Here is a 12,396-nt window from a genome sequence, read left to right as displayed (position 1 = left end):
ATATAAATGATGAATTGATGGGTGCTAACGAGTTGATGGGTGCAGCACACCAACATGGCACAAGTATACATATGTAACAAACCTGCACGTTATGCACATTGTACCCTAGAACTTAAAGTATAATAAAAAAAATAAAAAAATAAAATAACTTGTAGGCCCTAACTTATCCTCACTTCAATGTATGTGTTTATGTATGTGCACCTTTCTAAGAAAATATAATGCTTTATTTTCACTCAGCCTTATATTAGAGAAAAACATTATAATTTATTCAATTCTAATTTTACCTTTAGTATGGATGTATTATATCACGTTATTCTTAGGTTTGCTTTCTTGACCAATTTATCTAACAGAATAGCAGAATACTAACATGGGACAAATTTTTCTTTAAGAGGCACATGCAACTAAAAGCCGACCTGGGCTTTCCAGATATCCATCAAGATTATCTATTGAATGTTATTAAGCTTCAGTCACAACCTGGTCATTCATTTTTATTAAAGTGAATTTTTCATTACAAAACCAGTATTTCACTGAGCTTTTACAAAGATTGTTTGATAACCAGAATGAAAAGTTTTACAAATATTCTTTATTTTTAGAAATAATCAAATAAGGATATTTGAACATATGCATTGTTTTACCTGATACAGAAATACAGCAAAAACAAGAACAAGAAACTTACTTGTCCATCTGTGTTTATCCTATACATGTCTTCTTTGGCACCAAATGTCCTCTTACAATCATCTAGCCACTAAAAATAAGTAACAGTAACATTTAATATGCACAGTGAAATGGGTAATGTAACAGCCTGTCCATATACAACACCAAACTTAAAGCTAACTTGAAGTTCTAGGATTGGTTGCAGACCTAGAATTTTATCCCTATTCAAGCCAAATCATTTACATGGAACTAACAAAAGCAGGGATAGCATTAATATAACAAGAGGCACACACTTGTGACGGCTATACTAACAAAACCCATTCCATTCTAGGGACCTGTGATGTTCCATTTCAGTAAAGGATATTCTTCATTTTGCAGGTTTTATGAAAATCTTCATAACCTATGCCTGACCTTTGTGTAACATAAGACGGGGAAATGAAAGATGTGCTTCCCCTCTAGTCAATATAATAAAGGCAACTTAGAATTAAGCAGGTCTGTTGCTTATGAGAAGTATAATTCTCAGAAGACTAGTGTCAGTTTTAAATCTGTGAACTGGCAATCAAGATCCATTTTAAATCTTGTTATTCTTTTCTTTCTTTTTGGACAGTAATGAATGACAAACATGTTATTTCCAAACAATACTGGATGTAGAAGCCAAATGTGGTTTTTCCTTCTCTGGGGGTATACCTAATGTTGATATAAAAGTACAGGCTGGGTGTGGTGGCTCCTGCCTGTAATCCCAGAGCTTTGGGAGGCTGAGCGGGGAGGACTGCTTGAGGGCAGGAGTTCAAGACCATCCTGGGCAACATAGGGAGACCCTGTCTCTAAAAAAATAAAGTTAAAAAAAGGAATACTTCAAAAATAAAGTACATTTTCTTCAGCAAAATATAAATAAAACAATAGCACTGTGGTATAGTAGAAAAGAACGCTGGACTCACAGAGTTTCCAGGCTGAAGTAAAAGTTAAGTACATTCAGGGTAAGCTCCTAGCTTTGGACAGTTTGATATTATCAGTTGTTTTGACTTCTAAGTTCTTTTTTTATTATACTATTAAACAATACAACTAATATATATATATATATGAAATCATTAGGACTTTGAGAAACTCAAACTAGCTGCATTAAGCAGCTACTCTGAAAGTATTTTAGTATTTGACATTTAACATTCTCTATTGTAGCTTATATTGTACCCACAAAGAATTAAAATTGGACATTTCAGTTATTTCAAAAATGATCTCTTTGACCTTATTTTCCTTTTATTTCAGTCTCTCAGGTTTCACCGGCCCTTAGGCTATTTGCTTGACAGCATCTCTGAAGGAAAACATGTTAAGCTTTTCTAGTGAGATACAGCTGATGGCAGCCATTGTCAAAAGCTATCAGTGGATTTCTTTGTATCAGTAAAATGCAGTTGACATCTAACATGGAACCTGTGCATTAATCTTTATTCATACAAAATGTTAAAATCTTAATTATCCCTTATCTTGTCCAGTTTGTCCAAGTATACTAATAAATTTGAAAATAATAATTTCAGTTGACTAATGGCTTATTTTTGTACAGTGTACCTAATGATACAGCCTTTTGGGGGGTACTATTCAACATAATTATTGCTGATTTTTATTCTGTTAAAAGACAAAAGCCAACCATATAGTCCTGTGGCTGCACAACGGCTTGAGAGATACAGGTCCACACCTTTCCAGCCAGAGCATACAAAATACGGTAGTTTGTGCACAGAGCACCCTCCAGTTCACATCTAATCAGTTTTCCTGTCACAGCATTTTCTTTATTCAAGGTTCAAATGAAGGTTAAAATTTAACTGTCGAGGTTCTACTTCTGGGTGTGATGGAGTAGCCTATATAAGAACAATCCTGCAAGGACAACTATGGAAGCTGAATCCTATCAGCGAAAACTCAAACAGAGAAAATTACCGAAGTGAGCCCAATACCTGCCCCAGTGCTTACTCTAGGTGTATTCATATTCACGTCCCTGCACATAGAGGCTGAACAGAAAGCAGTGGCCTAGAGTTTATGCCCTACAGTTTCACTGGGCTGGGAAAACAGTTTTCAAAGATAGATAGTGAGATATTGAGGGCCAATATCCTGGAGAAAAGAGAACTGCAGAGAAGTGACCCCAATAGTCTCTGTGCAGTTTCCCCTTGGGACACTTGCTGTTCCTGTTTATTATCTGCAGGGGGAGAGGCTACGAAATCACACACTAGCCTCTGGGAGACTGAGAATGTCGGCAGAGACTGCTGGTCTCTCAGTGCTGGAGAGAGAAAAATCATTCAATTCACTTGTGAGCCTTAGAAGTCTTGAAGAATAATAAAAAGAATGTATAACTCAAAAACTAACAGGAAAATTAAATAGGGCAGACAGTAAATATTTTAGGGTTTGCAAACCATATATAGTGTTTGTTGTAACTATTGAACTATTACAGTGCAAACATAGCCATGGACAATATGTAAGTAAACCAGATAGCTGTTTTCTACTCATTGTATTTACAAAACCAGGCAGTGGGCCAGATATGACTTGATGGCTATAGTTTGCTACCCTGTGTTCAAGAAGTTTGTATGCACTATTAGTTGTTTTAATTTCCTAAAAATTTTAGAATCAGCCTGTCAATTTCCGTTAATATGCCATCTGAGATTTTGAATGAGACTGCATTAAACCTATAGACCATTTTGGGGGAAAATGACATCTTTACCATATTGAGTCTTCTAACTGATAAATATGGTATATAGTCCTCCATTTAGGTGGTCTTTCATTTTTTTCAATATTTGCAGTTTTCTGTATAGAGGTAGAGCTATCTTTAGATAGATTTATTTGTAGGTGTTTGATATTTTCCTATTATAAATTGTATCTATTGCTTTAAAACCAACCATCCTGAAACTTAATGGCTTCAAACAACCAAAATGAATCTATGTGCTGGCTGGGAGTTTTCTTCTGGTCTTGCCTAGGGTCACTCATCAGTCTACAGTCATTTGATGGCTGGACTGGGGAAGTGGCAGGGTTGAAGTTCCAAGTTGGCTTCACTAATATGTCTTGCACACTGGCTGTCAACTGGAATGCCTCTGTTCTCCCCTACATGGCCTCATCTTCCAGCAGGCTAGAGGTCAAATAGTTTCCCAGAGTTTATCCCAGTTTGCACTCTGACCAGTATGATGGCAAAAGCAGAAGCCACAAAAGACCACTTCAGGACTAGTCTTGGAAGTTACACAGCATTGCTTCTGAACTTGATTGGTTAGAGCAAATCACAAGGCCATCCCAAATTTAAGAGATGGTGAAATGGACTCTTGTCTCTTCATGGGAAGAACAGGAAAGTCACATTGCAAAGGGGTGTGGCCACAGAGAAGCATGATTCATGGGACCAGTATTTTAACAATCTACCTTTGCTTCTAGTAGGCAATGATTTCTGAAGATACAAAAACCATAACCATGATGGAAAAGGCCGATAACCTGGACTTATTAAAATTAAAAACTTCTGTTTATCAAAAAATGCTACTAAGATAGCAAAACTGCTAGCCACAGAGAAGAAATAATCTTTGCAATACATATATCCAAAAGAGGATATATCCATTTAGGATAAAAAGACCCTACAAATCAATAAGAAAAACCCAACCCATTTACAAAAATGAACAACGTACTTGAAGCCACAATTCACAAAATATCTTAAATGAGATCCATTTGAAAAGGAGCTCAAACATTAGTCATCAGGGAAATGCAGAATAGTACCATGAGATACCACCACACACTTCATTTTTCATAGGCCTATACATGTCATAGATATTTACTACTTATTAATGAAAGACCCATCTCCTAGAAAAATAATTGTCTGCTGTATGCAGTTTGTGTGAAAAACTATTTTTTGTTCTTCTGCCCCTCCCAATTGAAAACGTGCTGGATTTACTCTTAGGGAAGGAACTCTGTTTTCAATGCCAGATTGGACTTGAAGAGGCCTTTCTTAGGAGGTGATTATCTAATGCTTTTTTCTCCCATTGCTTGCCTATGTACATGTACACACCGTGGGAAAAAGATCATGGCTTTGTCAGAGGTTGTGGATTTCCTAGACCACAATTCTCTAATGCACTGAGAAATACTGCTTCAGTTTCCCCACTTGGAATGTTGACAGCAGCGATATAGTCTCCACAGAGCTTTTTACAAAGCTATGGTTTTCCATTGTGCTGTTAGAGAGCTGATTTTTAAAAGCCAAAGGTAGGAATTCGCTGGATAGAGAGCTCAAAGAACCTGCTGCTCTCAGGAAAACCCTGAGGCAGGTGCTAAGAAGTCTTCTTTTCTGTCTGGGCTATTCTGCTGCCAGGATTACCCTTCCAGTGTCAAGAGCAAACCACTTTTCGCATATGGTAAAAAGAGACTGACCTGCTCAGTGGCTTCTCTTTTGGCATTGTATGTATCCAGGTGTTCTTGCAACTCCAAAACACCAAACTTGAGGGTTTCCAGCAAACCACATGACATCAGCTGTGAAATCGGAAACATTGACCCAGGTTACCATTTCTGATTGAAATCACGAGACTCACAAAATCATGAGACTTTTCAGTTATGGAATACCTGTTAGTTGGTTTTTGGATATTCTCTTACTCTACTCTGTCCCCTACTAAGAGCTGAGCGCTCACTGGAACAGAGTAGGAGTGCAGTGGGACTTCAGAAGTCTGAGGAAGGACATCCTCAAGTGTTTTCAAAGACGTCAGGCAGGACCAGTACATACCTCAACCTTGAAGATTTTTAAACCTTAGTTCTTTAAATACCTTAATATATAATCTAGAAGTGTGCTTGGAAATAAATCAGGAAATGAACCAGGAGGCCTGGGTATTTCACAGGGGGAGGTTTAGGCATCTCTTACGCATTTTTATTTAAGAATAAAAAAATTACCCATCTCTAGAGCATGACTTTTTAGCTTTCCCATCTAGGACTCTGTGGAGGGTAAGGGCAGGAAGGAGTCAGAATCAGAAATAGTCACAAGTTGCTGCATCTAATATACCAGAATTGTAGTTTGCCAAATATTTACAATCGTGTTGAAAATCTGAAACTTTATACCATAAAATTCAGAATTACTTAGAAAAAAAAGAAGACTTACTGAATGATGCCATTCAAATGTAGTCTTTATAATAAATCTGCATGTAAAAACTTACTGTTTCAGCATCCACAAAGACTGTTGGGCATTCTGAACACATCATCATCACTTCCAAGGAGCTTTTAAATTTGGTACCAATGCGTTGCAGACTCTCACCAAGAAAGCTGACTGCCTCATTAGTTATTTCTCCAAACTTTCTTTGAATTGTCTATGGGGAAAAGCAAAAGAGTTTAGTGTTTCATAAGAAAGCCTTTTTTTTACCTTTAAGTAAAGAAGCATAATAGGGTAGACTTTTATTTTAAAATTACAATGATATATAGAATTTTAACCATTGATCTGTAAATCCATATTTTTAGGTATTTCCTTAGAAAACATATTAATTTCTAAAAAGAAACAAAAATTTACAAAATAGTATTACTGAAAAAATTAATGTTATATGCCAGTCATCTCCCTATTCCTGAGATTTTTTCATCAGAGGCAGACAGATGGATGCATGCTGTACATTCTTAGCAATCAAAGTCCTCACTTGTCTTGAGGAAGTTGTTCATCAAAAGTTATTACCTGAAAGAAACTTTCAGTAAATGTAGTTTACCATTCTTGACTATGGGCTGCCATCTGGCTTAACTTTAGGTAAAGTCATAAAAAATGTATTAAGAGTAATATTTTCTCTGAGTCCAAGGATATTCATTTTCATAAAACAGACAATGCCTGACTCAGTAAGTCAATCAATTAGACTACATTATCAGTAGTATCAATGGTTAAAGTATACCTACTTTTATATGTGTTGCACTGTTAGGTGGCATTATGATTAAAATAAAAAGCATAAATCCACACTTTGAGCCATCATGAAACTTACAATATCAGTAAGAATATAAGTAGAAAAACCAAGTAGTGATGCAGTAAGTACAGAATTAAATAAGCGCTCCCGTTAATGAGTGCTAAAGAACTTCCAGGAGAGAGAGACTGGAGGTTGGAGTGGTTGGGAAAGCTTCGGTAAGAAAATGTATTTAGCTGAGTCTTCCAAGATGGGCAAAATTTGGGAGGAGAAAAGGGAGGAAAGGTAGTAGATAGTTCAGAGGATATAACTTAAATGGTGGCATTTTTCTGTACCTTAGTTTCCCTCTCCACTGAATGCTAAAAATCAAATCTACATTCCATAGTTGTGGTGTGAGAACACTTACTATAAAGCCATTTAGCACAGTGCCTAGCATGTAGTGGGTAGTCAATAAATTTTAGCTTATATTATCGTTATTGTTGGGGAGGAAGCAACCTTAATAACTAAAAATTTTAAGGTCCTCACAGAGTCATAAAAGTGTCCATTACTTTAACCCTTGATTATAAACTGATTTATGATACATTAACTGTAAGCTCCCTGAAGGCAGAGCTTAGGCCTTTATTTTTTTGGTATCCTGATAGTGCCTAAGCATACTGCAGAAAACATATCAGATGTTGTTTTGAAGTTTTATTCTAATTGCCTTAAGGGAGAAATCTGTACCAGTCATTGTGTAATGTACCAGCAATACCACAATGACACAGTGTCAATGTAAGTAATACCACTAGCTTAGAAAAAAAAAATTATTAAAGAAAACTGGTAGGAATATTAAAATTGGAGATGCTGATTTTAGAAGAAAAACTATAACTTGAATAGGTAACTATAATATAAATTCAGATACCCTGAACCTCACTGACCTGAAAAAGCCTAGAAAACACATGAAAAGTAAACACTGCAGAGGACCCGTCGGTGTCAGACAGCATCTGATTGACGTGGCAGCGCCAGGCTTCCTCTTCATCATCATATGCTACAGGCTGAAAGGCGGCTATGATGGCAGAAAGAAATGGTGATGGCAGAGGCGATGTCTGTACTTCTGGAAAACCATCTTGCTCTTCTTCGTCTTGACTGTTAACACAGATATCACAAATATCGTAACACTATCTCAGAAAAAAAGAATAGGCTCAATCACGTAAGACAGCTTAAGTCATTTGACAGGTTATTTTTACTCATATATACACACTGATTTAGAAAATGTACAACCACCTAAATCTTGTAAGAAAGTGTGAATAAGTGAATTCCTGTTCTTTCTAGTTAGCATTTTTAGAATTAGAACTCTAATTTCAAGCAACTACCTTAAAATAACCCAATTCCTATAACGTGTCACCACTATGGATTAATTTTAGTAACTTCTATGAATAATACCAATGAGAATGTTTTCATTTTCAATGGTCAATTTTGGAGGCTTTTATTTGAACAGCCTCACATTGGGATAATAATATTTTTAGAGTTTTGATCATGGTCTTTTGTGTTAAGGGCTATGTTAGGTGCCTTATATGGATAATTTCATTCAGTCTTCGCAACTATATGAAGATTAGGTTCTATTATTATCTTGATTTTAAAGATGAAACAAAAAGTTCAGTAAGGTTAAATAATATGTCTAGTTACTGGGTAAGAAATGACAGGGCCAGAATTTGAACCCAGGACTACGGGTCCAAATGCTATTAGCCAGGAAACACATAGCTAGCTCAGTTATTTCATAAGCACATACTATGTTCCTAGCAATATGGCCAATAATAGATTAGAATCCAAAGAAACATAAGACCTGGCCATTTCCTTCAAATAATTTATAATCCCAAAAGTCAGATTATACAAACCAAAATGGAACAACGGAAAAAGATGAAGATGTATTTGGGTTGGACATTCTACAACTCTCGGCCATAAAAATGAAGAAATATTTGAGTCTAACACTCCATAAAACAGATGTGTTATTCAAGGTCTTAAGATTGAATGCTTCACATTACAAGCTAGTTCTATAAGGCTTTATCGAAATTTTGGAGCAATGCACATGGAAGAGAGGGACCCAAGTAAAGACTGGAGAAAACCATCAAAATAAAGCAGACATCTGAAGTGAAAACAAATGAGACCTCAAAAAGGTTAATTTTAAAACTGTCACTGTGGTGACTGATTTTAACATATATACTATAAGCTAGAGTAGATAACCTGTATGCTTAGTAGGAATGCTCCATTCTATTTCAGCTGCAGTAGTTGGCCAAAGTTGACTGTTTGGCTTCAGCCTTTTAGAAAGCCAACTAGCTGAATAGCATCGTTTCTGGCATTTCTGGACTTGTGCATGATTAATGATTGAATGGTTACATGGGCTACTGCCATATTCAAATCAGTAATATGAAAAAGGTGTATCACTAAGATTTATTGTTAATATCTGATTATATATTTTCAAATATGGGTAAGTATTCTTGATATGTTGACGGTAAAAAAAAAAATCTCCAATGTGTTGTATATGTTAAAACTCTATTATCACATGAAGTATAAAGGTGTAATTTTTATTGTAAAAGTAAAATTCTGAAATACTTGCTAATTATTAAATATTAATTTTATATAAAAACAGTTATCCAGGAGCTCCAAATTGTTGAATGGGGAAATAGATACACTCACAGAGTGCATGAAGTTAGATACCTTTATAAAAAACATAATATTGAACCACAAATATTTATGAAATTTAAATAGTGGATATTCTAATTCTATGTGTTACAGAATTATTTGGTATATGAGTTTCATAACAGCCACTAAAATTTCCCTTAAAAACTATAAATAATAATTGATTATTCAAGTTAGTCCATGAGTAAAGAAAAAGTTCCATTTGAGAATTCTTCATACTTTTTGGTAATACATTTTTAATGTATGGAGCATAAACATTTAAAAGGAGAAATCTAGCATCTAAGAAATAATCACTTCTGCCTTTAATAGAAATAAAAGTTAAAAAATATGACCACTGATCATGAAACTGTAAAAACAATTTTTTGGATATATTTTAGATTTAAATTCTGGTATCACGGAAGTTCATTCCAATATTGATTTTAACATTTGGCCATCTGGCATGCCAAAATAGATATTTGGTGTGCTTCTAAATGTGGAATATCACTTACTACGCTTTGAAAATGGCCTAATTGTTTTTCTTTATGAGAATGTCCATAATTGAAGAAATATCCCATTAGAGTAAGGCATTCTATCTTTAAAAATGAAGATAGTATGATTCTAGACTAAAACACACAAAGTATGATTACAGACTGAAATGCACAAAGAAATGAAAGTAAGCAAACTGGAATACAGGGGCACTCTTTGGAAGGAATAGGGGAGAGATTATCACTTCACTATGGTGTTTATGATACTGTATTCTCACCTGGACAGTCCGGAGAAATCCGCTTCTTCTTCTTCACATCTTTCATCTAGCTCTTTCAGAGCTAAGGTAACATCCTCTTCGCAGATTGACTCAGGGTAGCTTTCAGGAGCTAGAGGCTCTGGCATTTCAGTTTCTTCTAAATCAAGAATTCCTTGACACACAAGAGAATCCTGCTGTTCTTGAATTATATAGGACCCTTCATCTTCAAAGGTTGTAACATGTTCCTCCTTTAATACTGAACTTGTATCCTACAAAACAATCATATTTTTAGTGAACTATAAAAACATAAAAAAAGAATTTTACAACACAATAAATAAGTATTGCCATCCATCTAAGTCTGTTTTATTAAGTGTTGTTCATTTATACAGTCTAACTATATGTATAAATACATATATGTATATGTATTTTTTTGAAACAGAGTCTCGCTCTGTCACCCAGGCTGGAGTGCAATGGCTTGATCTCGGCTCACTGCAATCTCCACCTCTCAGGTTCAAGCGAGTCTCCTGCCTCAGCCACCCAAGTAGTAAGGACTACAGGCACATGACACCACACCCAGCTAATTTTTTTTTTTGTATTTTTTAGTAGAGATGGGGTTTCACCATGTTAGCCAGGATGGTCTCGATCTCTTGACCTCGTGATTTGCCCGCCTTGGCCTCCCAAAGTGCTGGGATTACAGGTGTGACCCACTGTACCCGGCCACTTTTACAGTTTTTGAATCAGTTATACACTTTTTTAAATGGTCATAGGTTTAAAATATTTTGAAATTAAAATATATCACCTATTATTGTATAGAAACATTGAAGACTTTTTCTTTTCTCTTCAGTAATAGGATTTAGGTGTTTACTTAGAAATATGCACTTTGGTCCAAGATGGCCAAATAGGAACAGCTCCAGGCTACAGCTCCCAACGTGATCGACACAGAAGACGGGTGATTTCTGCATTTCCAACTGAGGTACTGGGTTCATCTCACGGGGTTGTGTTGGACAGTGGGTGCAGGACAGTGGGTGCAGCCCGCCAAGTGAGAGCCGAAGCAGGGCGAGGCATTGCCTCACCCAGGAAGCACAGGGGTAAGGGAATTCCCTTTCCCAGCCAAGGGAAACCGTGATACACAGCACCTGGAAAATTGGGTCACTCCCACCCTAATACTGCACTTTTCCAAAGGTCTTAGCAAACGGCACATCAGGAGATTATATCCCGTGCCTGGCTCAGAGGGTCCCATGCCCATGGGGCCTCCCTCATTGCTAGCACAGCAGTCTGAGATCTAACTGCAAGGTGGCAGCGGGGCTGGGGGAGGGGCGCCGGCCATTGCTGAGGCTTGAGTAGGTAAACAAAGCAGCCTCCAAGCTCAAATGTGTGGAGCCCACTGCAGCTCAAGGAGGCCTGTAGACTCCACCTCTGCGGAGAGGGCATACCCAAACAAAAGGCAGCAGAAACCTCTGCAGATTTAAATGTCCCTGTCTGACAGCTTTGAAGAGAGTAGTGGTTCTCCCAACATGGAGTTTGATATCTGAGAACGGACAGACTGCCTCCTCAAGTGGGTCCCTGACCCCCAAGTAGCCTACCCAGGAGGCACCCCCCAGTAGGCGCAGACTGACACCTCACACGGCCGGGTACCCCTCTGAGACGAAGCTTTCAGAGTAATGATCAGGCAGCAACATTTGCTGTTCAGTAATATTCACTATTCTGCAGTCTCCCCTGCTGGATACCCAGGCAAACAGGGTCTGGAGTGGACCTCCAGCAAACTCCAACAGACTTGCAGCTGAGGGTCCTGACTGTTAGAAGGAAAACTAACAAACAGAAAGGACATCCACACCAAAATCCCATCTGTATGTCACCATCATCAAAGACCAAAGGTAGATAAAACCACAAAGATGGGAAAAAAACAGAGCAGAAAAGCTGAAAATTCTAAAAATCAGAGCGCCTCTCTCCCTCCAAAGGAACACAGCTCCTCCCTGGCAACGGAACAAAGCTGGACGGAGAATGACTTTGACGAGTTGAGAGAAGAAGGCTTCAGATGATCAAACTTCTCCAAGGTAAAGAAGGAAGTTCGAACCCATCACAAAGAAGCTAAAAACGTTGAAAAAAGATTAGACGAATGGCTAACTAGAATAACCAATGTAGAGAAGTTGTTAAATGACCTGATAGAGCTTAAAACCATGGCACGAGAACTATGTGACAAATGCACAAGCTTCAGTACCCGACTCGATCAACTGGAAGAAAGGGTATCAGTGATTGAAGATCAAATGAATGAAATGAAGCGAGAAGAGAAACCAAAAGAAAAAAGAAGAAAAAGAAATGAACAAAGCCTTCAAGAAATATGGGACTATGTGAAAAGACCAAATCTACGTCTGACTGGTGTGCCTGAAAGTGACGGGGAAAATGGAACCAAGTTGGAAAACACTCTGCAGGATATCATCCAGGAGAACTCCCCCAACCTAGTAAGGCAGGCCAACATTCAAATTCAGGAAA

The 12,396-nt window shown here is 37.3% G+C and overlaps 1 protein-coding gene across 2 annotated transcripts in view; it reads right to left on the bottom strand.

Annotated features, from left to right (window-relative positions):
* Positions 1-12,396, bottom strand: part of FRYL (FRY-like) — a 277,851-nt gene that overhangs the window by 8,454 nt on the left and 257,001 nt on the right. For both annotated transcript variants that reach the window (XM_011927311.1, XM_011927310.1), the window contains 5 exons: positions 9,928-10,175; positions 7,427-7,634; positions 5,796-5,945; positions 5,026-5,124; positions 677-745 (listed from right to left, as the gene is read on the bottom strand). In XM_011927311.1, the coding sequence (XP_011782701.1) occupies positions 677-745; positions 5,026-5,124; positions 5,796-5,945; positions 7,427-7,634; positions 9,928-10,175 (774 nt within the window). The remainder of the gene's footprint in view (positions 1-676; positions 746-5,025; positions 5,125-5,795; positions 5,946-7,426; positions 7,635-9,927; positions 10,176-12,396) is intronic.

This window comes from Colobus angolensis, unplaced genomic scaffold (genome assembly GCF_000951035.1).
Source record: "Colobus angolensis palliatus isolate OR3802 unplaced genomic scaffold, Cang.pa_1.0 Scaffold71, whole genome shotgun sequence".
NCBI classification, from domain to species: domain Eukaryota; kingdom Metazoa; phylum Chordata; class Mammalia; order Primates; family Cercopithecidae; genus Colobus; species Colobus angolensis.
The sequence above is the reverse complement of the archived record's forward strand: the minus strand, read 5'-3'. Positions and strand labels throughout refer to the sequence as shown.